Here is a 25,514-nt window from a genome sequence, read left to right as displayed (position 1 = left end):
GTCTTAGATGCCTCCCCAAGACAAGCATCCCACTTGTTGCCTTGACATGTCCTGTTGGCACCTATGGGACCATAATCTTTACTGATGCATTTTTAAGTGATGCAAATGCTAACTTTCCACCTTGTCTTCTGATTCTCAGGAAACACCAGCTGGAAAAAGAATAATGGAAAATTGTACAGACACAACCAATAACTCCTCTTGCCCAGGAATTCCCTATGAACACAGCAAGACACTCCTGGTTGCTGTTTACAGCATCGTTTTTGCCATAGGCCTTCCAGCAAATTGCTTAACTTCCCTGCTTACATTAGTACAAATCCAAAGGAAGAAAGTAATTGCCATCTACATTTTCAGTTTATCATTATGTGAGCTGATGTATTTAAGTACCTTGCCTCTCTGGATTATCTACGTGAAAAATGGACACTGGTGGAATATGGGTGAAAATGCTTGCAGAGTAACAGGATTCATCTTTTTCTGCAACATATACATCAGCATTCTGCTTTTGTGCTGCATTTCTGTGGATCGTTATGTGGCACTGGTGTATGCTCTGGAGTCAAGGGGGAGAAGAGGACAAAAAAAGGCAATCATAATAGTGTGTATTCTCTTTGCTGTGGTTGCAATAATCCACACTCCTGTATTTCACATGGAACATGATATGACAGGTAATAACAACACCTGCTTTGAGACTTTGCCCCTCAACATAAAATTGGCTTCTTTCAGCTTTGCCAGATTCCTATTTGGATTTGTCGTACCTTTCACAATCCTCATTTTCACAAACTACAAAATTTTCCGAAGTACAAAAACAAGCAGCAGCTTGACTTGTCGCCAAAAAGCCAAAGTGAAGTATCTGGCTATTGCCATTATTGTCATTTTCCTGATCTGCTTTGCTCCGTACCATGTGGTACTCATAATAAGAGCCATATACTTTATGTTTCATCAGAATTGCTCATGTCCATTTGAAAAAGATATATATTCCATTTTTACAGTGTTTCTGTGTTTAGCCACTGCAAACAGCATTGCTGATCCAATCATCTACGTGCTGGTTAGTGAAAACGTCAGAAAAGATTTTTATAGGACTCTGAGAAGATGGAGATTGAACTCATCCAGGATGAATTCATCCATTAATCATAAGACGGACAGCATAAAATTGAAAATGTCAAAAGAATCACAGGAAGCAGGGCTAAAAGAAGAAAACAAAGAAATACCAGATTCATCGGACTTTCAAAAGACCTGTAATAGTGGCAAAGACCAAGAAGGTGGCAGCTAGCAGTTAGCTGCTGACACAAATAAGAAGTTCCCAACACCAGCTGTGGGCAGCAGACAGCAGCACACGAGTATTTACATGCTGACGTCTGTAGGAAGTTTTGCCACAGTGCATGGACCAGCAACTCCTTGAGGACACTATGGGAACAATACTTCTTATTTCTGTTTGTCTCCTACGATAAAGTTTGCCCACCAGCATCATCGGTGAAAATATTGCTTTGCTAAGGACATGTGGAATAAACTAAGTAATTTACTTTGACTCAAATTGAAACCTTAAAAGCTTATTTTTTGGACTGGCTCTTTTCCTCATAGAAATTCAGAACCAGTTTTATCTTCTGAGATGGACAAAAAAAATCCCTGCTGAGGAGAACAATGTAGGGCCCATTCTTATGGTTGAAATTTTTAGTTCTTGAGGAGGTACATGTTCAGATTCTCATACACGTACTCTGTTGTCAACGTTTGTGGTTAACCAGTGGAAAATATTAAAAATGAGGAAGTCTTTCAACAAGAGCCTTGAAAATGTTCCTAATACTTCAGTGTGCAGCTTTATCTTCCTTGCACATTCTGGGGAGAACTAAACGGCAAAACAGTGGCCTGAAAACACAGACCAACAGTACTTCTATCGTGTTAGTCAAGATCCCGCACTGTCCTGAAATTCTTAAAATGTACCATTCTAATGCTTGATATTTTACAATTAGTAGATTTTACTTACTTTGCAGTTAAATCTGGAATGCACTGAAGTATACAGAAAATTTATACATTTCTGAGTGGTGTCATGGACTGTTTTTATGCCATCTCCAAATGTTTGTTGAACTTGTGTTTCATTTCTGTCTAAGCTAACACTTCCCTTTTGGTATTGATCCAACTTTTAGTGTGTTGGAGTCTATACGAGTGTTAAGTGCCCTACTGGCAAGGAAGGGATGGCGGTATGGAGAACACAGTCCCTTCTCCCCATAGATGGGAACTCCCTCGGACACGCCGGTGGTGCATACACGAGACTATGCTGGGGCAGATTTCATTGTTGCTGCTGCTGCTTTCGCTATGAATAAATTATTGATGGTAGTTTCCTGTGCCTTCAAACTAGAAATTAAAAAATAAGAATGATGCAAATCTGGCAAGATTTATCTAAACAGCTTCTTCATATTTTTATGTGATCAAAGTAAAACAAAGATCATGAATCAGTTGGATGCTTATTTGAGTACGAGTTTGTAAAGTGTTTCACAGCGTCATTCTGCTTCATCTGTAATGTTGTATGTCTGTAATATTTTTAAATTGTCATTAATGTTGACATTTCTGAATTGAACTAGCATTAGCCAATGTTCACATAAATACAATATTTGTTAATGTTTTAAAATTGTCATAGGTGTTTCTGTATATTATGCTTTATTTTTATACACTTTTCCAAAGAAGCATTGTGCCAAAATGGCATTTCCTCAATTTATTGTATTTATGATATATTTACTTTTCGTATTATTTAGTGATTCCTCTGGCATCCACCTATGAAAGGCTTGGGTCCTCAAAAGTAGTTCACATAATACTGAATTGAATAGGAGATTGTTTCCTGGAAAAATGTGAAATTCTGTTGTGATGCTAATTAACAAACTGTATTTTTGTATTTTCATATGCATCCCAGAGATCAAACTCTCCAAGGTATCAAGGAGAGATCTGCAAAGTGCTGAATATCTGAAACATTGCTGAAAATCAAATTTTCCATTACTAAAAAAATCAGCAGCAGGCGTTGCTCATAACAGCCCCATCAGCCAGGGCATTGATGATTAATCTCTGAAGACACATATGCAAAATGTCCCAACCTCAGGATTTTCATAGTCTAAATGTAAAACTCTGATGAATAATAGCAGTGAACTGAGAAGAAACCAACTGATTGAAATGGATGCGAATTAGATATTCAGAGAGATTTTGAAATCTCTCTGATGTTTCTCCTCTGATAAAACATGAATGTCTTTAGAGCAACAAGTATTGGAGCCCAGTGCTGTAGGTGCAAGGACAGGGATTAGCAAGATCTGATGGTCTGATAGGTCTGATCTCTAATTCTTTTGCCGTGCCTAATTTACATGCTGTTCTAAATTACTACATTGTTATGCATCTTCTTTTAATGAAAATCCTTGGAGCTTCTTTGTTCAGGTGCACTCGGAAATAAAAGCCTCAGGGGTGACAAGGCCCTGTACATCCTGATCCCACTTTGAAGATGACCTAGATGATCTCCAGAGGTGTTTTCCAAACTAAAATATTCCCTGACAGGGATTAGGGGCCAGGTACCAAGCAACGTATCCACATGGGAAAACTGAAAATCCTGACTTCTTTGGATAACTGGAAGAGCAGCTTTATGTCTGAGTGAAGACATCAAGAAATGCTATTTCCACGTTGTTAAACTATCCCATCAGATAAGCCGACAGTTTCTCATGTGATAAATTGAAGCATGCGATCCGTTTTGTCACACAGTATGTGACTATGCCATACAGGCAAAGGAAGGGTCTCAGCACTGGGACACTTGCTAGAGACACAGCAAAGGACACTACTCAGGTCAGAGCAGATCTGAAGGATGGATTGATTGTGTGGATCCTTCCATCCTTCCCTCCTGCAGGGACAGTACCAGTGAGCCTGCAGGGACTGCTTCGTCCTGTGAAGAAAGGTTCACCCACTACATCAGATCTGCAGTTCTCAGCCCAGCTATCTGGATTTGTCCCTCGACTTCCTCAACTCAGCTTAAGCTATAAGATGCCTTGGAGAGTGTACAGAGCCAAACCTAGGCCGTGCTTCCCAATTTGACCTTTAGACAGCCAGGTCTCCACATGTATGGCTCACAGCGAGCAAGTTGTTCGCCAGTGTAACGGGGGTGAGATTCAAAAATTTCACTCTCTTTTATCTTCAGCATTTACTCAAGTATAACTTCCATAATTTGATTTAAAGAAGAGTGGGCTACCAAATAAATAAAACATTATTTTATTTTTACATGTGTCTCAGACATTCATATGTACCTGGGAGATAAATGGATTGCTGATTACTTAAACAAGTTTGCATACTTAAAAAAGTATGACTGTGAAGCATGAAGTGAATAATTTCTGGCTATGAACTAGAGCTGGGCAAACTAGTTTTTGCAGACAATATATCTGATTTGTTTGTTTATTCATCAATTTTACGTTATTTCTAAAGACTGCATTTTTTAAGCAATTATTTGGGGTAACTCACTTATAAAATACTATTCCTGTTTAAGAAATGCTTTCACATTCATTTTGCTTCAAGAGGATAGTTATACAAAACAGGCAAAAACAGATACGAATGAACTCAGACTCTCTATGCGTGACAAAGTTTCATCTGTATTTGGTGACCCTGTAGCTGGTCTGATTCTGTCCCTGCTATCACATACAACCCAATGTCGAATTACTGTTGGGTAGTGAGTGATGAAACCAGACTCAGAACCAGGCTTTCAAAAATGTCCACAATCTAACAGCTTGTCTTCATGAGCATATTGTCATCCTACAGGTCACGCTGTGCAACTGGTCTTTTAGGAAATGTCCTCTATATAGCGAAATGACACCCAAGCTGCCTCACAGGTTGGAATACCCGTCTTATTTTCAAAGCAGCACAAACTAAAGGTAGCAAATAAGGGTCAGGGGATTGCATCAGAGAGATGCAATCAGTTTTTTAACCTCTTTTGTGTGTAGAGAAGCATCCAGGTGGCAGCATCCCCAAAACTGCATCTCCCAGCATGTCTTCTGCAACTAGTGTCTAGAGACAAGGATGTGATACCTACCAGTCCTCTCCATCTCTTCTAGTCCCTCCTGGGGTGCTTTGCATCCCGCTGCACGCCCTCTTTCCCCTGCACAATCAACCTTTGCACAGGAGAGGGCGTTTCTCATACCCTATTTGCGCCAGGGATGCAGCATGGCCTCATCATGCAATCTTCAAGTGAAAGGAATGTGAACCATAAAAAGAGAAATCTGTTACCCCAAATTAGACTAATACTAATATCCTGGTAATAGATGTTAGTTTCTGCCATCATGAGCTATTGGTAAGAAAAAGTAGGACTCTAAACTCATATATCTCATCACTGTAATTCAGATCACTGCTAACTTCTAGGGTTTTACTCTCTTACTCCATCCTGTAAGAAACGCTCAGAGATAATGAAGGAAAAACCAGCCTTGCAGACAGATGGGAAGTCTGCTGATGAGAGATGATAAGCTACGTGGTAAGAATTTCACAAAAAATCACGTGAATATCATCTACACAAGCAAGCTCAAAATAAGCCTTCTCAGTACGCCATGAGATGATCCATCCTGTTTGGCAGCCTCAGTCTGTGACAGGGCCCATGCATTTCAGCCCGTGATCATAGCACATCCCCTGTATGTTCAAAGGTCTGTCTTGAAATATTTTCTTGAGGGAGATGAAGAATCAAAGGGAAGAGAGATACTGTGGGAAAAGGGTGTTGTACGATATACAAAGTCCTGAAAAGCTTTGTAAACCTGAAGTTGCAGATGTTCTGATGAACAAGTATGCAAATACCCGAGTGTTCAGAAAGCTACTTAGTATCATAGTTCCCCATTTGTAAAATGGGACACTTCTTCCCTTGAGCATTGTCTGTCTTCTCAGTTTAAAATACAAGCCCTTGCAGGAGATACTAGAAAGAGTGAGCAGGTGCATCGTATGCATATTCAGAGCTTTCTGCAACAGAGCCGTGAATGGCGTGGAGGCAAATATAAGGTACTAAAGCACAAAATCTAATGAGTCAGCACTTTCAGGGTCAGATTCAAAGCACTTTATTTGCTTCTATTTATGCTGGGGCATCAGAAAAAAAAAAAAAAAAAAAAAACCAAAACATGCAGACTTTCATTTTAACTTTGGCTCTCTTTCTAGGTAACATGTGCACTAGACCCTTGGGGACTTCACTGGGATTCTTCCTCACTGGGATATTTTGGTGTGTGGAGGTATTTTGTTGCTTCCAAAAGGCAGGAGTAATACCAATCCACAGAGTTGACTTCCAGACTGGAAAAACTCAGGGCCAAGCACTCACAAGGCTCATAGTACCTCTCCAGGTACAGGACTGAAAACAATCAGTAACGCTAATAGCATTTGTGGTTGCAACTTCTGTACACAGTAGGCCACCAGTAATAATCTCTAAAATTCTTAGTGATTTGAGATCTATCCATGTTGACACTGCCTCTCAAGCTCTTCCCTTCCTGACACTGTTTTCGTGGGCTGGGAAGCACTTTCTCAGGACCAGATTTCTGGAATGGGTCTCTGACAGTGTGAGCCTGATGTGCTTGAGGCAACTACTGCTTACCTATTTGATTAATTTAGGGGGTTTTTTTTGCCTTTCTTAAATCTAGTTGAGAAGACTAGGCCCACACTACCCACTACAGGTAGTTTTTATTCTTGTATGCTTGACATTTATAGGTGCTGACCTGACAATAGGTTGCATAAAAGGTATTAAAAAAAGTCCTGTAATTTTCCATTTAGCTGCTTGTACGGTTCCTGTCTACCTCTAATTCTTTTCTTCAAATCTTTCCTAAAATAAGGCTTATGAAAATGGACAGTCCATAGCTCTCAATGGAATGGTGCACTTAACTGTATTAACAGTAATAGCTGTGACCCAAAGATAATAAATGCACAAGCCTCAAACTAAACCCAGGACTGGATGCAGCAGTACGCAAAAGGGAAGAAAAAATGTACATTAAATAACAAGGGAACTCAGGAGTATGACTGACTTCTTGCTTTCTTGACTGTTACTGTGGGAATGGCCCGTCAACAAAAGGCAGGAGATTCTAGCCAGGCCAAGTACAAATCTGAAGTTTCTATCAGAAACCAGAGAAAGGGGTTGAATGGGGAACTTCCTTTGTACACAGGGGTGTGAAGCAGCTACAGACAGACTGTAACTAATAACAGAAAAGATTTGATGGGAAACGAAAGGTCAGCAGGTAACTTCAGTATTCTACAAAAGCAGAATTCAAAGGCTTGTGTGATGTTATAACTCAGCAAGGGGCTTTCCCTAATGAGAGGCTGAGCGGACCCTGCTTGCTTTATTCAAGGATGAGTCACTCCCTCTTCCAACCAGAAACGTTCCCCTCTCATGAGAGGGAAGAAGCTGGAAATCATATTAAATATTTTGTCTTTTCATTTTCTTAGCATTCAGTTTCAGATACTAGAACCACTTCTTAGTCAAATTCCAAGATGAGAAATAACACTGTACAAGGAAAAATCACAGAAAATAATCTTTTTTCTCTGGAGGTACTGAAAATCATTACAAATAAATCAATGTGAAATTAAACCAAAGCTGTGAAACCAGCCCTCCTCCCCTGAAGGCTGTGGAAAATTGAATGTGAATCTGAACTTTTTTTGCTGGCCTATAGTTTCAGATCATAAGGACTTTAAACCTTCAGAATTTGGAGAAAATATTATTTTTTTATGTAGAAATGTAGTTTGAACATATCCTTCCATGATATAAAACAATATGAATGTAAAATCCTGACTTGTCAGTGCTTCAGCATCATACGTCTCATTGACCAACGTGAAGAAAAGCTTTTATGAAAGCAACGTACCATTCAAACATTCAACACATCAGCCAACTATGAGTCGTGAGTCTACTGCCTCTGTTCTGAACCACGCAGGAGAAGTTTCACTTCAGAAATGACACTGAGAAGTTAATCCCCCTTTTCTATACTTCCAGCTTTTGTTTTGGATACATTTCTTTGTGTTTGCCAGTGTAATTCAAGCCCTGATCCCTTTTAAGACACGGGATGATGCTTTTCCAGGAGGTTAAGGTAGTCACAAGAGGGCAGCAGACTCTAGCCTATTTCTCCTGCTGGCCATGGTGAACTTCACCATAGAAGAAAAAAAATTACTCTCTCTTATATCTCTTAAGTTCGCAGCCTGTAATCGTAAATTTGTAAGACTTCGTGCTGCTAGGTAAAACGGTCCGTACAGACACGTGTGTCTGTGCTCATGCTTACCATACAGATAGCTGTTGAGGCAGGCACAAGATTGGGTTATAACATTTATCCAGCTATGGCAAAAACATGCAACCTTTTACAAATGATGGCTACGAACAGGCGGAAAAACAAGAAGCAAAAAAACCAGAACTGAAAACAAGCAAGGAAAATCATGGGGAGAAAAAGAGAGAATCAATTCCCTTGCATCACACAATAAAAAACAGAGGATGATGGAACTTGCCAGGATCTGTCCATGATTCCCTGGAGAGAATGCAAGTGGCAAGAGGCAAAAATACCATCTAAGGCTTTCAGCTGAGCCAGCCCCTGCAGTATCTAAACACCCAGCAAATTCTAACAACTCTTTCAGGAGCCCCCTCTGCCTCCCTGCCTCGGCAAACCACTCCACATCGTCCTGCACCACTGCTCACTGCAGCTCCCCTGACTTTATCCCAAGTCTATTGGCATTTGGTGCTATTTGTTAGTCAGATTAAGTAAGGCCAATTAAAGATTTATTAATCTGTTAACATTAGACTTGTTGAAATGATTGCTGGGAAACCACTGGCTACCGACAGAGCACCAGAAGACATCAGTTAACATTCCCTTATTGCTACAAAAGTCAAAGCTGTCAGTCCTGTCAGGGCACAGGACCGGAGCAGAGAACAAGACTAGCTCACAGCCTGTTATCTGTGTTCATACTCACACTTCTAATTGGGTTAACCCTTTAACCAGATAAGGCAGACAGGCATTAGCAATCATTCTCTTGGGAAAAAATAGGGTAAAAAAATACATTTTTAATATGCCTTTTCATGCCCTAGCTTACCTACTTCTTATACTCATTTTTGGATACCCTCCCTAAACTATAATTGCTATGTTCTTACTATAATTTTTGACATATTTTTTCTTATAGACTGTGTAATTCAGATAACTCGCCATCAAATCAACATTGGCAATAATTTGTGGATACAGTACATTTTCCAGTTTAACCTATCAATTCACCAGACTCTAAAACAAAATTTGGAAATGATCCAAACACTCCAACAAGCCACCACAGCCTTCGTCTACTCTTCCAAGGAGCACAGGGTCAATTTAACTTGCAGATAAAAGTGTTAACTTCTCTACCAGCATATTTCTCTTACAGATGCTTAATTTTATTCTCCTTGGGTCTAATGATGGGTCTAAGGAAAATCATATTTCACTAATATTGTCAACAGTTTGTTACTAAAGTCTCAAACCACTAGAATTAAGTTACTGCCTAAGAAACTCAGTGTCCTTATTTTTCTACTTTTTTCCTCTGGTTTTCATGGTCCAAATGCTTAATGACTTTAAGGCAAACTTAAAAATAAACAACTGACCTACATATTCTTAAAAGTTTTGTTAGCTTTAACTGTGCTTTTGAATTATAACTCTCCAGTTTGCCACTACTGCAGAAATCAGTTTCCCACCAGTATTGTAATTTTCAGGGACACAACTTCTAGAAACAGCACAGTGCCTTCCACAAGGCTGGTTTCAAGAGCTGTAATATCAAAAGATGCAGAACAGCAAAGGTGTAAGCCTCAAATCTGGCCTAAAAGATCTGAAAGCCATACTCTAATGTATGTTCGAGGATATATGAAAAAGGAATTATTCATTAACTTCTTTGGCTTGCAACCGCTTCAGGCTATTTTGTTCTTACAGTATCTGGAGTGTTCAAAGGAAGGTAGAGCTAGTGGGGGAAAAAAGATCTTCATATGCACAGCACAAACATGTTCATCAGAAACAGACTAACTTCCAAGATGAAAATATGGTACTTAGCTTGCTGCAAAGAAAGGAATACCTTGTGTAGTGACGGGCTGCACATGTTTTTTGAGCTTGTGGATGCTGTTTAATAGTAGATGCTTAGTTACTATAGCAACTGTCATACCCTGTGGTATTTATGCTTAGATATGGAACACATATTTTAAGCAGCACCAGACAACATGGCATTCAAGTGTCCAAAATGTATGTTTAAAAGAAAATCCCTGTTATGAAGGAAGTAGGTGCATTCCTCTAGTTATTAGAAAACCTTTATAACGCAACACTTTTGCAGCAACAAAACAATCTTGTCCCTTACAAACATAAGACAGAACTACCATGATGATCCAGAAGAGGGCTTAGAAGCTTTAAAATAAAACCCCAAACAACATTCAGCACTTTAAAATCCATCTTTGCTGACTGCTACTGCATAATCTGGAGACTTTTGCTGTTTGGAACAGTGCACGGTGCCTCGCCACCAGAGGTTTCGATTGTAGTTTTAGTATCTCACTAGGCACTGCTTTGAAAGTCTTAACTTCGTGTCGTCTGGGCTTTGTCCCTACCACAGATGTCCACTATCAACACAAAGCCACGTACTGGCTGTTGGCCCCTGCCTGCCAGTGCGCATGTGTGTTATTTGTGGTTTCATGGCTGGAATTTCTCAAGCGTGCTTTGTAGCCCCTTTCGCTTTTGTAGTTTTGCATATCGCCTGCCACAGAGAACAATTCCTCTGAATTGGCTGTCAACGGTAAATCTTGCTGAAAACACTTCTTTTATTTTTATTTCGTCACATCCTGGTGGTTATGGAGCATAAACAAGTATTGTAATATGAAGGCACTCTTTCTTTCAGGTCCTTTCCACCATGAGAGGAAACTGATGGTCAGTAACTTCTACAGCTGCCCGTGAAGGGCCCTTAGCTCCAACACGACCACCTTAGCCAGGCAAGCTAAAAGAGTTTGCAGACTAGTACGAGCCTAACAGCTTTCACGTGTCCTGTTTCCACTGTATTTCCTGCAGTCAAGACATATTAATACCACTTCTTACCAACTTATTTTCGGTTCCAAAAAGTTACTAGCTGACCTGGATAAACACAGTGGTGCTGGTTTTAGCTCATAGGGTTTCTTAGTCTGAACAAGTTCTTTTTAGCTCAGTCTTTGCTTGTTCCCTAGCTCATGTCCTCCCTAATGGCCCTGGCCTCCTAGCAGGTAGATCAGATACCCACAGCCATAAAACCTAAGGCTTGAGGCTGGCGGCCTGAGGCAGACAGATGTCTGCCTAGGAACGGATTTGCTTTGCTACCGTTGTACTGACAGCCACATACCCTCTTTCCCATCACCTCTCTACTACTGCTCTTCAGTTTTTCACCAGCACAAACACCCAGCTGAGCCAATACAGCCAGCCAATTGTTGCCATATTCAGACATGTATTAGCGGGTGCACAGATTAGTTGGTGTGATGAGTGCTCTGACTATGCTATTCTCATTTTGTAAGCCACTAGCGTTTGACGCCAGCATCATTCTCATCCAACATCAAGCTGCAGTTAGCCCACAAATGCTCACTCACTCCCTGTGAATGCTTTGGTTGTTTTACAGGCACCGGACGCCCGCTGTTCTTTCTCCAGTCCCCTCCTACAGGTAGAGCAACAGCCTTTCCAGGCTCAGAGCAGTGAGGGAGATGCTTACCCTCACTGAAGGCTGAGCAGAACTTTCAGCCATCTTTGGTGGTCCGCACATTAACACACTGTAACGATACAAAAACACTTTCTCTTAAATTCAGTGCGCTGTGACTGCAGACCGCACGCAATGAAGTTGTATCCTGTACCTGGCTTATGGGGCCCAGCTGAGCTGCTACAACAGGCTTACTTCTTAGGGAACAGCCACATTTAATTACCCTCCTTAGCCTTTCTTCCATCTGCTCCTGGATTTTTTAGGCTAGCCTTGCTGCAGGAATGTGCTCGTCTGCAGAAGCACTCAGGACTGTTTCATAACGCTGCCTATCTCAGAGGTAATCTGAATTTGCCAGGTTGGGCTTAAAGGAAACAGTACATTACAAGTGGGCCTCCTGCCCTACTCTGGAGCCAAATTAAAAAGACAAACATATCCTAAATGCTTTAATCAAACAGTAATTATGAGAGAAACAATACAGACTCAGAGCAAGTCCACGTTGTCTTTAGCAGGCAGAGGCAAGCAAGCTCTGTCCCCGTTCTGAACCGGCAGGATCACAGCCAAAACTCCTCCAAACCTAAGGCAGCCGTGCCGGCACAGCACAGAGCTTGAGCTAACGCACCTAGCCTCTCAGTAAGACTCGCTAGCCAGAGCACAGCACTGCGCTGACGACAGCTCACGGATTCCAGCTCAGGGCTGAGTCATGTCTGGTTGGCTCCAAGCACCAGCAGTGAGAGCAGACCTTCTCCTGCCTCCGACTGCGCCTCCGTACACTGAACCATTCGCCCAGCTACACAAACCCCAGGGCCCTCGGAGCAGAGACAGAAAACACTGCAGCCACACAGGAGTGCAGAGTGGAAAACCCTTCATTGTCGGCGCAGTATTGGTATTGAGACAGGACTTCTTCCTATCTCGCTGAAACTATTCGTTTCAAAGCTTAAGCAACCTCCTGACTAATTTTCCTACCCTCTTTATCTCGGGGCTTGCAAGCCACCGGTTGTGAAACACTGTGCTAAGCCTCAAACAAACACTGAGTAAGAGACAGTGCCTGTCAGAGCCCAAGAAACACTCCCTCCGAGAGACCTTTCCACAGGCTAGCAATAATGTCAGTGCAGTGACCCAGTGGAAAGTGAGGAACTCCATTGTCCACGTATTTCTGTTTCCTAGTCACCTACATAAAGATTATCTGCATTAGCCCTTTAAAACTATTAAACCCAACTATTATTATAATCATTTGTAATGTGTAAATGTCATGGACTGAGATCTTTTGTGCAGCTTGAAATTGCACAAATAAACTAGAAATTTCATCTTTTTTTTTTTTTTGTCTTTTAAAAGCGCAGTTTCAGCCCTGCTCCCGGCCACTGAGTTCCTATTAATTTCTGCGGTTTTATAAACACTGTTCAACTCTAAACCAGCCTTCGCATTGCCGCCAATGTGCGAAAGTCTGGCCAGCTCAGCAGGGGCTGAGCAGCTCTGAGAAAGAAGCAGCAAAGCTCCCGAGGCATCAAGCACAGCCCAGCACAGGCTTGCTCCAGAAGGGAAGGAAGGAGGCTGGGAGGGAGGGGGTAGTGGCTGCTTTCCAACGAGCGTGGCACGCAGGTCACGCCACCCTGTACCAGCCGCCGCCAGAGGAAGACGCAGGCTGGGGCTGCGGGATGGGAGAGCCGGAGCTGGCTGCCAGCTCGGCTCCTGCAGCCGCTGCTGCTCAGCCGCGGGGCAGGCGGCACGGTCGGAGCCCGTGCGCACATGCAGCTCTTGCAGACTGAAGCCGGGCCCGTCCTTCATCCCCGCCGAGCACAGGCTAACCGCTGCCCAGCCAAGGGAAAGGGCTCAGGGTAGCAGCTCCCCTTAACTCAGCCCTCCTGCTCTGGTGCAGGAGCTCCAGCTCGAGTAAGCCCCAACCCGTACTAAGGATGGATCTGCACCTTGGGCCCGCTCAGAGAGGTGGAGGCAATGCCTGCTCCTCTTAAACCAGCCCTGCACCTCCTGTTGGCAAACAAAAAGGCCATCCCATTCAGTGATCACCTCTTTGGCGATCGCACTTTTATACAGGCTGCCAGCGCTTTTAAATCCCCTCCGGACTGCCACTCGCTCTGAAGATTTTGCTGGGTGCCAGTGGTGACCTGTCTTCCTAGGAGAGATCTGCTGCGCTGGTTTGCACCATTTTCTCCCCTCTCCCCCGTGTTTGTCATTGCATCAGCAAGCTGGTTGCTCTGCAGTCTCACCAGCTGCGATGCTGCTCAATTGCCTGGAAGCTTTGAGTACGTAGTCTGAATCACCTTTCGATTTACAAGTCTCCTGCCGTTTCTGACCTGTAAATTCCTCCCCCCCCCCCCCGCGTTTTTTCTTTTTTTTGTGTGCAGTTACTGTCTTCATTTCAATTTCCCCTGTCAGGTTGCTTTGCAGACATTTCTTTCCAGTTCTGCTCTGTGTTTCGTCTCTAGAACTTTAGCTTAGGCATCAGTTCTGCTTTTGCATGCAGATTATCTTCGCTGCCAAAGTTTCATGGGCTGAGATAGCTTTCTCAATATATAAATACCTGTTTAGGAAATTACCAATTTTTCACCTGTTCTTCTTCACTCTGGTGTTAAAATTTCATTTACTGAAATCAGTAGGAGGACAAGAAACTTTAGTGTGTAGCTAAAATTTGATCATTCTCTTTATCACATTGTGGTTACAATTCAATTAAATTCTTTATAAAAACATTTTAGTCCTATCAGAGATTGTTTGCTTTCTAGTAAATACTTCAGGCTGTATTGTTTTGCATAGGCCTGTCCAGATTTTTCCATTTTGACTTTTCAAGTTTTGTTTCTCACATATGTGAGATGTGAGAGTTGTTTTCTCCAGAGAATAATCAAATCTTGTCATACCTCAATGAGACATCGTTTCTCAGCTTTTCACAGAAGACGGAGTGCTGAGAACCTTTCACAATTTTTCTTTCAGTGAATTAATCAGAAACATAGATGATGCAGTTTGTAAGCTATCAGACATCCTCTTGTTTCACTGGAGAATTTATTGGGGAAAAAAAAAACCACAAAGATGTCAAGACCCTCTCATTGTTTCTAAAAGGAAAAAAAAAAAAAACCAACAAGATAAGGAGAGAGGACTTATGTACCTTACTATATAGATGACGCTATCACTAGGAAGAGCAATACCAATGAACTCTTCTAGCAGTAATCCTGCGGGAACAGCACCCACGCTGCCTTGAAAGGGAAGTCGAGAGAGGCTCAAAGGTTCTTGCAGGATTTATTGTGGGATTACCTATTTGAATTCTTTGCAGCGAAACTAGAAGGGAACGTCAAGCTGAATAGAGCATGAGAACATCTCTCTTTGTGGTATTGTTCTTTCAAAGTTTTGACTCGTATTTGTGCACCGTGACGTCATAAGCGCGATGCAAGAAACTGTAAAAAACCAAGGGGAAATACTGCACTTTGTACCCTGTCTTGTCCCAAAAGCTGGTCTTGCTTTGCTAAAGAAACGTTATTTCCTCCTGCTTTCTCGTAACAAGCTACAGCTCTGCTGTTCCACAGCCCTTCCTACCGGACGGCAGCCCCGAGCCCAGCCGCTGCCCCCTCCCCACCCCACCCCACCCCTTCTCCCACTTCTGCCCCCGCCCCCGCTCCAGCCCGGAGCCCGCCGCTGCCGAGCGCCCGCCGTCCCTCCCGGCAGCCGCGGCCAGGACGAGCCTGGCTCCCCCCGCCCCGCTCGCCCGGCTGCTGTGCAGACAGCCGGCACGTAGCTGCAAGACCGGGAAAGCGACCGAGAGACGCTGGCTCGGCCTAAGCACTTGCAGATGTGCAGCAGCATCGAGCTGGAAGTCATACCAGCGTTCAAAGCGTTCTGTTTTGTTTTTATTTTTTTTTCCTTTTCCCCCACACAGCGGGGCGGTTGGAGCTTTTGGGACGGCGGCTTCCTGAGGGGTGCGAAGCTTCACCCCTTCCCGCCGCCCCAAGGAAGCGGCTTCCCCGTCCTCTGCCTCCGAGCCCCGGGCCGGGCGTAAGCAGGAAATGCCACAGGCCTTGCTAATGGAGTCATGCGGCCTGGCACCCCCCGCGGGGCGGCAGCACCGGGGAGGCGGCGGGGGAGCGGCTGCGAGGGCGGGCGGGCCGGCAGCGGCTGGCGCCGGGGGCTCCCCAGCCCTGAGGGAAGCGGCGCCCGACGGCGGAGAGCGGCCGGGCCCAGCGGGGGAGGCGGCGCGCCGCCGCCTGAAGGTGGCCGCCCCCCCGCCTCCCTCCTTGCGGCTCCCTGGGCGCCCGGCGGGCTGCAGCGGGGCCGGGTCTGAACCTGTTCCCGCCGGAGCCCGTGGCCCGGAGCCCAGGCGCGCCGCGGGGCCTCTGGCTGCCGTTTGAAATGGGGGCCCCGCCTCCCGGCCGCCTCCCGGGCCGAGGGGAAGCACTCGGGCGCCATGGCAACCCCGCCGCCTCCCGTGGGCGGTGCCTGGGGGGGCAGGAGAGGCCGGGCGCCATGGCAACCGTGCCGCCAATCGCAGCGGCGAGCGGCGTTGCGTAGTTGGCAGCAGCCAATAGCAGCCGCCGCCCCTTGTGGGCGTGGCTGAGGGGAAGGCCCGCCCCCCGGCGGGGAGGAAGGGAGTTCCTTTGTGGGCTCTCACAATAAGATGGCGGGCGGGGGGAGGGCGGGGCTAACCGTAGAGAGCGGCCCCGCCCCCTCCCTCAAGCGCGGAGCGGTCGGTGAGGCGGGAGCGGTGGCTTCTCCGCTGGCAGGCGGCGGCGACGACGACAGCGGCGGCGGTGGTGAGTAGGACGGGCTGGGCTGGGACGGGCGCGGCGCGGGGCCCCAGGCCCGCCCGCCTTCCCCGGGGCTCCGCGTGGGGAGGGCGCGGGTGGCGAGCCGGTGCCGGCGGAGCCCGCGGAGGAGGGCAGCCGATCCAAAATGGCGGCGGGCCGTTTGCCGGGAGCGCGGGACGATGAGTAACCGCCGCCCGGGGCCGTTGGCAGCCGCGGCCGCGCCCCTGGAGCGGTGAGGAGGCCCGGGGCGGGCGGGCCAAGGCGGCCCGTTTCCCCGTCGGCGCTGGGCGCCCCTCTCCCCGGCTCGGTCCCTTCCGCGGCCGCGCACCCTCATCGCCCGCGCCGCCACCCCCGGGCACCCATCCGGCGGCGCCGCACGCCGTGGCGCCGCTGCCCTCCCGCCGCCGCGCCGTGGCAGGGGACCTCCCCCGGCTCCCCAAGCGCACGCATCGCGGCTCAACCCCCGCCCCGGCCCCCGCCGCGCTCCCTCCCCGGCCTGCGTGCGGCGGGGCTCGCTCCCCGCCCCGGCCGCGCCCGCCGGTCACGCCTCTCTCCGCCGCCTCTGGCGGGCCGCCCCCCCGCTCAGCCGCCCCGGCCTCCGTCCTCGGCGGTTCCATGAGCTTTCTGCTCCTCGCACCGCCTGCCGTCGCCCCTGCCCCGGGCGTGCGGTTGCCCCCGCTTCCCAGCCTTGCCCTTCCTCGGGAGCTAGTGCCCCTGCCCGAAGCCTGGAGTCTTCTGGAGAGGCGCCTGCCAGCCCCCTCCGCCCGGGGCTGGGCCAAACCCCAGTGCTTTATACGTGCCTTTGTCCCGGACCGAATTAGGGATGTTTCTGGCTCTATCAACCCTCTGCTGTGTCTGCAGCCCGCCTTATAACTCAACACCACCATACACACACATAAGCATGCCTAAAGAGGAGTACCTGGCTTTCCATCTTCTTCTCACCATTACACATAGCTTTGATTTCTTCCCACAGTTGTTATAAAGAACAATTGGGGGGGGGGGGGATTAGAGTGGTAGAGGGGGGAGATACAATACCGTCTTACCTTCCCATGCTGACCATCATCACTATACTTATGGCTGTACAGAAAGAAAAAGTACCTTGCTTAAGTGAACCTCTGCTTTCTCCTAAAGATGAACAGTGTTAAAATCTTCTATTTTCTTTCTTACCCCAACTCTTCGGAAGCAACTTTTTCACTTAAGTACTTAAGTATATTTTTGGCAGCATATTACTACATGAATCTGAGTTAAGCATGAATCTGGAATGTGTAAGTTGATGCTCTAGTAAGAACTGGATCAAATTTCAAGCACCTTATTTGTAAAGCAGACTGGGAATTTGTCAATCCCAAAAGCAAAACTTTTAATGAATTGTATAATACTGTGCTCCCTGTGCTACTATTAAAAAAAAAAAAAAAAACAGCCACCAAAACTCACAAAAACTCCTTTTTTTGTATTGTATTATGCTACAGATAGCTGTTGTCTCCTTGACAGCTTTTTTTGTACAGCTATTTCAAACAGCAGTTAAGTTTAACACACTAAGTTTGGGCTCTTCACACTTGGGTAGCAGTGGAAGAAGGGAGATGATCTAGCTAGTCTAGATATTGCCTCCTGGACAGAGACAGATGCTGCATGAAATTATCGGGGAGTTTTGAACACCTTGCTTCTCAAGCAGCAGCAATCTTGCTGTCATGTACCAAGAGGTTTTACACAGTGGCTAATACCTTTTTCAGTATGTTAATATGTAAATCAATAGAGAAGAATACTTACATTTTAATTAATTAGGTTTTAAATTTAGTATTCTCTTGAGATGGTGCTTGTTGGAGATAGTGCAGGGAGATCTGGGGAAGGTTGTTTATTTGCAAGGTTTTAATTGCATCTGATAATGGCTATGAAGTTAATAATTATTTTTTTTAATTGAGAAATTAGGTTCTGAGGCATGCTCGTATGCCAGTTAATAGAATCTGAAGAAATAATTGCTGTGATGGGCAGCTAACAGAGGTCCACGTGGTTTCTTTATTGCTCTAGGGAAGAACCTGGAATCACATGCAGCAGATCTTACGCATTATTATATCGCATGGGAAAACTCTTTCCTTCTTTAAGGTGTTAATAGATTACAGACTAGACTGGTCTGCCAACATCCCCTATGTCTTTTAGTTTGTGGACATGATAATGGCTCTTTTACCAAGAAAAAAAAAGGGGGGATCTCATGCGTTCCCATCAGCTGTATCAGTCTGCTATTTTGGGAGGCAAACAGCCAAAGCCTCTTCCTCTAAAATTGTAAGATAACCAAAATAGCACCAGAAAATATTTTCATTTATTGTTCTCCTGACTGCATCATATTTATTTGTAGTTGTTGTGGGTTTTTTTTGTGGGTTTTTGTTTGGTTGGGTTTTTTTAAACAAAGTTTAGGCCCTTGTCACCTACCCTAAACTAAAAGCATATCTAGTAGTAATTTGGGGATTCAAATAGTTCCCATATACGGGCTTTCAAAGAGATTGCCCTTCATTTATAGAGTGTTTTGAAAGCATACCCGGGGAGCAAAAACTTGTGAACTTTTATAGCATCATAAAGTGTTTGACAGAAATAAGAAATACTTTATTGACTTTATATTATGGTGTCTCACTGGAGTTGTATTTCATATGCCTCATGACCCTGTCTTGACTGTTGCTGTGACCTCAGTCTGTAAAAGAGAATGAAACTGAGAGGTGGTTGAAACACAGTTTCCATGCCGTAACAGCATTTTAGTCTGAATACTTTGGGATCAAGTCAAAGTTGTGGTATTTTAACAAGTATGCAGCTTCTTGAGAAAAACATGTTTTCTGCCCCCCCCCCCCAAGTCCTTTGTCAACCATCTCGTCCCACCCCCCAATTTTGAGACCAAGCACTCTTCAAAAATTTTTTATTGCCAGCCACAACAGAAAACAAAAATAGATGTCCATATGCATCCTCTTTACTTTTTTTTTCTGCGTATGTACTTCAGTTGCAGACACTGAGCTGTCTTGTAGTGTACAGACATGTCTAGAAAAGTATCTGAATTGTTTTCATATTTGATCATGTAAGTTTTTGTAGCCTGTTGAAACAGAGTGTTCTTGTAGGTTTCAGTAGTTGAAGGAATTGTTGCATGTGTATGGTAGCTGTATTTGGTATATCAAATCTTATTTTGCCTTAAATGTGTTTTAAAAACTCAGCCTTTATAATTAAAACACTTTAATTACTGTTATTGCTTTCATTATTGTCATCTTGCAAAGTAAATCTTAGTCATAAAGTTTCTGCGCTGGTAAAGGAAAATTCTCTCTGGTTTTGCTATGTTTCAGTTCTGTATTTGTGCATGCTTGCTCTTTTTCTCTAGATGCTACAGAGATACGTGGTTTTGTACAACAAAGGCAGAAACTGTGTAGTTTTGTGATAAGAGTAATGAAGACTTGCTTTCAGTATGCTTTTGTGCACGTTTAAATTTTTCAGATGATCGCTAAAGATTTTGTTTGCTCTTTAAATTGCAAAGGTGTAGGGATAAGGGAGAGACTGGTCCAAAGGTCAGGGTAATAGCCTAGGACTTGGACTTAAACTGGCAGTGTCCTTCTCCTGCCACAGAGGTTTGTGTGTATTGTTGGGCAAATCACCTTTGTGCTCTAGCTGTTAATTGGGTTTAATAGTAATATTCAAGTTTGTAGGAGTGTCGTGAGGATAGAGATACTAAAGCAATTGACAAAAAGAGGTGTGTAAGTTTCTGAAATGGGAAACTATTTTGTTCTGCATCTCCTGTACTTGGCTGACATCTTGCTTCCCTGTACTTGGTAGGTGGTGCTCTAATTTTACTGTATGGACTCTTGCTCAGTAGCATGGGAGAAGAGGAAGGACTACATCAAACACAATTACTGGTATGTAATGTTTTGCTTCTTAAATGAAACCATAATCTAGTGTTTTGTGCAGTCTCAGGAACAGGGCGACAAAAAACTGTTTTTATGATATAAGATGCTAATTGGAAGTAAGTGTGTGCTCATTTTGGCTGGGATAGAGTTAATGTTCTTCACAGTAGCTAGTATGGGGCTATGTTTTGGATTTGTGCTGAAAGCAGTGTTGATAACACAGGGATGTTTTCGTTACTGCTGAGCAGTGGCTCGCACAGAGTCAAGGCCTTTTCTGCTTCTCACCCCACCCCACCAGCGAGCAGGCTGGGGGTGCACAAGAAGCTGGGAGGGGACACAGCCGGCACAGCTGACCCCAGCTGACCAAAGGGATGTCCCACACCATGTGGCGTCATGCTCAGCATATAAAGCTGGGGGAAGAAGAAGGAATGGGGGGACGTTTGGAGTGATGGTGTTTGTCTTCCCACATAATGATTACTTGTGATGGAGCCCTGCTTTCCTGGAGATGGCTGAACACCTGTCTGCCCATGGGAAGTAGTACATGAATTCCTTGTTTTGCTCTGCTTGTGTGCGTGGCTTTTGCTTTACCTATTAAACTGTCTTTATCTCAACCACGACTTTTCTCGCTTGTACCCTTCTGATTCTGTCCCCCATCCTGCTGGGGGGTAGTGAGCGAGTGGCTGTGTGGTGCTTGGTTGCTGGCTGGACTTAAACCACAACACAGTGTTAGAGAAAAAAAAATCCAGCGAATGCTGTGAAAGGTTTACCTTTAAGAATCCATAAACATTTTTTCCTCTGCTTCTGCACACCCAAGTCTGTTTGATGTACTGAGGTTTTCAAGTTTTCTGCTGCGTTCTGTTCTTCTGTTGGTGTGCCTTAGAATAGTAGATGTATGAAAACCATGTCAACGTTCAATTGAAGTTTTAATTATTCTGCACAAAAACATAAGTTGAAATAAAAGAAGCTTCAAACTCTGCACAGTGTGTTTGATGTTTGACATAATCGTACATGGTTGATTAGTAGTTCCAAAAGATGTCTCTAGAGGTCAAGTTTCACATGGGGGAGTGTGTGTGTTTAGAAATTACTGTACATACAACTTTGTAGGAAAAATTAAATGGGATATCCTCTGATAGGAAGTTGCAGGAATATCTAAAAATCTGGAAAAGGCACTATCAAGCAAAAACTTGGGTTGTATTTAATGGGAATAATGCAAATATGTTAGGTTACACAAGTAAATTTTAAAAGAAACTTCCAAAGCATTTAATATACTGGTAATCCATGGATAGCTTTTAAGAAGTCTATGAAAAATGACCATAAGACCAAGTTCATATATTCTATATTGTAGTCTTTGCATATTATGATTTCTAGAGAGTTTTGTACCTTCAGTAGAAAGAAATCTTTAAGAGTTGGCAAATCCAAAAAAAGGTTATTTCATGGATACATACAGCAAGGTAAAAAGTGTTGTACAGAGTCAGACCAAATGTTTATCTAGCTCCTGTGCTATCCCCAGGTTTTTAGAGTAGATAAGTATGTAATGCACTTTGAAAGGAACAATGTTGTTGCACTTCGGTGGATTTTTAGTGACTCTGAAAAAGCTGAGAGCTCGCTCTCTGAAAATATGTGGAACATACTGTAGCAACCAGAAAAGCAAGGCAGAGGTTAGGACTTGCTAAGGGAAATGGAAAATGACACAGAAAGACACTGCAGTAGTATTTTGGTTTTACCACGTTTTAGTTGAAAAACTTTGTTTTGTTTGGGTCACTAAATTTTAAAAAATCCCCAAATATTGGGCAAACAGGAATTCTAAGGACAGAATACTTAAACGGGATTTAACAAAGGTGTGTAAATATAAAGATCAGGTACTAGCTTTCATTTGCAGCATAATTTTTATAAGACTAAAAGAAGTGACATCTGCTGCATTTTAAAAAAAAAAAAGTTACTTTGTATTTCAGGAGATCAGCTGCAATATTTGCATGGGGCACTGTTGTCAAAATTAGTGCAATTCAGAAGAAGATCTGGAGGCTAGTGCTTGAAATTCATACCTTGGAAAATTCAGCAGTGATTTTTAGATGTAAATAATGAGAAGCCTGGATGCACCCCACTTGTTTTTAGCTGGTGGACCTAAACTAGGAATACGGGAATTTTGCTTTCTTATAGTCAACTGGGAAAGAAGTACAGAAGCCCATACAGGGGATGACTTTGCCTATCCTTACTGGACTTGCACAATTCATATTGGAATTGCACAGTTCAGTTACTCATCTGAGTTAGGGAACCAGAAGGACTGCTTTAGGCACCTCAGTTGAATGTCTCAAGTTGTATGGAACAGATCTAGATCTTGCTCTCTGTGTAGCCAAAATAAGCTAACCTTTTTCAAGTATGCTGCCCATGGTATTTTTTTCATGTCACTCTGTTAGTCATGTTGATGTTCTGGAGGGATCAAATCTTTTAAAGATGGTGTGCCAGGTTGTATTTTTATTTCCACAATTAGAGGTTAAGCATGCCAGTAGAAACTCGGGAGGAGCGAGGAGAAACTGCCTCTCCAATAGGTGAAATACAGCCGTTGAGATGTTTGCTTCTGTGTGAAGCAGCGGCTCCTGACTTCCATCAAGTGTGGAGCTTAATGGGAGTCAGGAGCTGGGCGCCCCTGCCTCTCTCCGATGCCATGACTTGTGGACCTGCTCACCCCTGGTTCCCGAGTGCCGTCTTCGGGACCCAGCCCATATGCTCCTGACCCCTGTTGTACCACCCTGGCCATTCTGTAACCTGGTATGACAATTCTGATGTTTCTATCTTAAAAGAATCTCCTGTTTAAAATTAAGATTTAAGTTTTCCGTTTTGTTTTTTAGTCTTTTTTTTTTCCCTTCCCTCTTCAGCTGTTTGTTGTACAAGAAATTTTTTTTTTTTTTAACAGGACACAATGTTTGTGCGAGGATTAAAGAGAAAATGTTTTGATGGCGAAGAAGATATTGAAGGAACTCTGGCTGGTATTAAGGCTATTCCTTCATATAATCTTCAGCGGCAGTCACTTTTAGATATGTCCTTGGTTAAACTTCAGCTGTGTCACATGCTGGTTGAACCTAACCTTTGTCGTTCGGTACTTATAGCCAACACGGTACGGCAGATCCAAGAGGAAATGACTCAAGATGGGACTTGGCAGATGATAAATACCCAGAGTACAGGGCAGGCGTCCCTGGATCGTCTTGTTTCAACAGATATCCTCTGTCGTTCATCTAGGGAACAAGCTGAGGGAAAGCATGTTCCAGGCTATAGTACTTTCAGTAAAGACTTTGAGGGTGCCCAGGCACAAGATAGTTCAGAAACTATGTCAACAGCCTCTTCAGTGCAAGCTTCGAGAAACCTGCAGAGCAATGTGTGGGAAATGGAGACTCCACAAGAAAATAAAGGAAACTTTCAAAAATCATTAGATCAAATATTTGAGACACTGGAGAACAAAAGTCCTAATTCTGTTGAAGATCTTTTTTCAGAAGTTGACAATTCTTACTATGATCTTGATACTATGTTAACAGGCATGATGAGCAACACAAAAATGGGACACTGTGATGGGCTTGAAACGTTTTCTTCTCCAACAACTACAACTTCTAACTCTAATTGTAAATCTGATCTTAATGAGCTTGATCATATTGTGGAAATCCTTGTTGAATCCTGAAACTCCTTGTGTAGGAGACAGAGATCTGTTAATGGGAAAAAGAGACTCGAGAAAGCTATTTCCACAGTTTGTTCTATCAAATCTGCACGTGTATTTTACAAATATCTATATATTATATAGATATATATATTAAAAAGCACTTCATATTGCAAAATAGTGTTAACTCTTAAAGTTAACCTGCAACTTGTAGTGTAATAATCTGATTTATTGTCCATTGAACTGTAAGTACATACGGTAAATGTTTTTAAGTTTGGGGTCCAAGGCTCTTGAAATTGGGTTTCTTTTACCAATTTGTTTTAGCCTTTGATGGAGGACATGCTCAGTGAGAGGGAGGCTCTCATCTTTTTCTTATACTTCTCCCAGTAAAAATGGTAATAAACATAAAGAGAAGTTGGATAACTGGCTTCCTATTTTCCTCCGGTTTCCACTTTGTTACACCACATAACTCCTACTATATCTGCTGCTTCTGTTCCAAGTCGCTACATGGCTCTTAAAGAGCAGTATGCAATAGTTCCTGTTATCCTAGCTAGCTTATTCTGTTTTTTGCTACAATTTTTACTTCAAAAATAGTTTTAAAGTGTTTATTGGTGTTTAGATTTTTCCAGGTATTTTCCTAAAATATATTTTTACTACAGATGTTATGTCAGCTGCTAACTTAGTAACTTTTGATCATATCTGCAGTTGATGTATTTTTTGAAAGATTTTCAAAAAGGGATGTTTTTTTTTACTGTGAGCTACCCAATGTAGTTCAGTAAAGTGTATGTAAATGTAAATATACGATTTTATACTTTACATTAAAATGTAAGAGCTGGTTTCATGATTGTGTTTTATAGAGTAGTACTTTACTAAATTGAGAATTGTACAATTACGCTTTTCATACCCCGTACGCTTGAGTATCATTAGAGGAAGAGCTTTGATCCAGCTAGATACAATTACATTTAATGCATTTCAGACCATATTTTTTGTTAACTACAAGCCTAAATTATGTAGGTTTTTATTTATGTGTATTTATATGTAAATGTCATCAAGTGAATTGTTTATCACTGAAGTCTACCATCAAATATTTGTTTATATGGGATAACTATCTTGCACTAATTACTACAAAAAGTGTTATTAGTGGCCTTTAAATCTCAACTGGTATGTCATGATCTCTTGTCATAATTAATATGCTCCACTCTTACCAAGGGTTTCCTCTTGGCTTTTTTTAATAACAAAAGATAATACAACATGGGATGGTGTTCTTTTCTTCAAGTACTCATATTCATTTTAGAGTATGTATAATTAAGCTTATTCCTATGAGACTTTTTCAGGAGAAAGGGATAGATCAAGTACAGTGTCTGATTTTGTTATAAAATGACAAATGTTTACCTTCACAAGCAGGTACTGGGGAAGAGGTCTGAACCAGCAGGGAGGCAGAGGAAGGGGATTGGTTTCTGGAATGTGTTAGCATTGGTTGTGTTTGGGGAAGACCTCTACCAGTAACTCAGTTGTTTTCTGTAGACCTGAACCAGGCAAGTTGCTGAACATGAAGAGGGTACACTTCTGCGTCTGACAGACTCTGCCTTCTCACAAGCGACCTTACCTGCTATGCTCTATCCTTTT

General features: G+C 43.5%; 2 protein-coding genes across 8 annotated transcripts in view; both read left to right on the top strand.

Moving 5' to 3' along the window:
* GPR132 (G protein-coupled receptor 132) overlaps positions 1-4,232 on the top strand; it is an 88,204-nt gene extending 83,972 nt beyond the window's left edge. For both annotated transcript variants that reach the window (XM_087747019.1, XM_087747018.1), the window contains exon 2: positions 140-4,232. In XM_087747019.1, coding sequence (XP_087603145.1) covers positions 164-1,264 — 1,101 coding nt within the window. In that variant the 5' untranslated portion in view covers positions 140-163 and the 3' untranslated portion in view covers positions 1,265-4,232. The remainder of the gene's footprint in view (positions 1-139) is intronic.
* Positions 4,233-16,249: 12,017 nt separating this feature from the next.
* Positions 16,250-25,142, top strand: CDCA4 (cell division cycle associated 4). Of its 6 annotated transcripts, none has more exons than XM_087747889.1 (4): positions 16,328-16,385; positions 20,178-20,257; positions 22,734-23,011; positions 23,157-25,142. In XM_087747889.1, exons 3-4 carry the CDS (start codon positions 22,967-22,969, stop codon positions 23,910-23,912), a joined length of 801 nt encoding a protein of 266 aa, XP_087604015.1. In that variant the 5' UTR covers positions 16,328-16,385; positions 20,178-20,257; positions 22,734-22,966; the 3' UTR covers positions 23,913-25,142. The 6 variants fall into 6 exon arrangements, 5 of the variants coding, with proteins under 5 accessions (XP_087604014.1, XP_087604013.1, XP_087604015.1 ...); XM_087747890.1 differs by having other exon boundaries at positions 16,328-16,388; XM_087747891.1 differs by having other exon boundaries at positions 16,360-16,385; positions 22,831-23,011.
* The last annotated feature ends 372 nt before the right edge of the window (positions 25,143-25,514 follow it).

Source organism: Nipponia nippon, unplaced genomic scaffold, assembly GCF_047370975.1.
Source record: "Nipponia nippon isolate SJK-2023a ecotype South Korea unplaced genomic scaffold, ASM4737097v1 scaffold_11, whole genome shotgun sequence".
Classification (NCBI taxonomy): domain Eukaryota; kingdom Metazoa; phylum Chordata; class Aves; order Pelecaniformes; family Threskiornithidae; genus Nipponia; species Nipponia nippon.
Note: the sequence above shows the minus strand (reverse complement) of the source record. Positions and strands in the feature narration are given on the sequence as shown.

Excerpts from the sequence above, each read along its gene's own strand:
- CDCA4 (XM_087747888.1), top strand. The coding sequence starts at position 16,253 with ATGGCGGGCGGGGGGAGGGCGGGGCTAACCGTAGAGAGCGGCCCCGCC. Across the intron at positions 16,386-20,177 it reads CGACGACGACAGCGGCGGCG|GTGGTGCTCTAATTTTACTG; the intron begins GTGGTGAGTAGG and ends TGTACTTGGTAG. Across the intron at positions 20,258-23,156 it reads TACATCAAACACAATTACTG|GACACAATGTTTGTGCGAGG; the intron begins GTATGTAATGTT and ends TTTTTTTAACAG.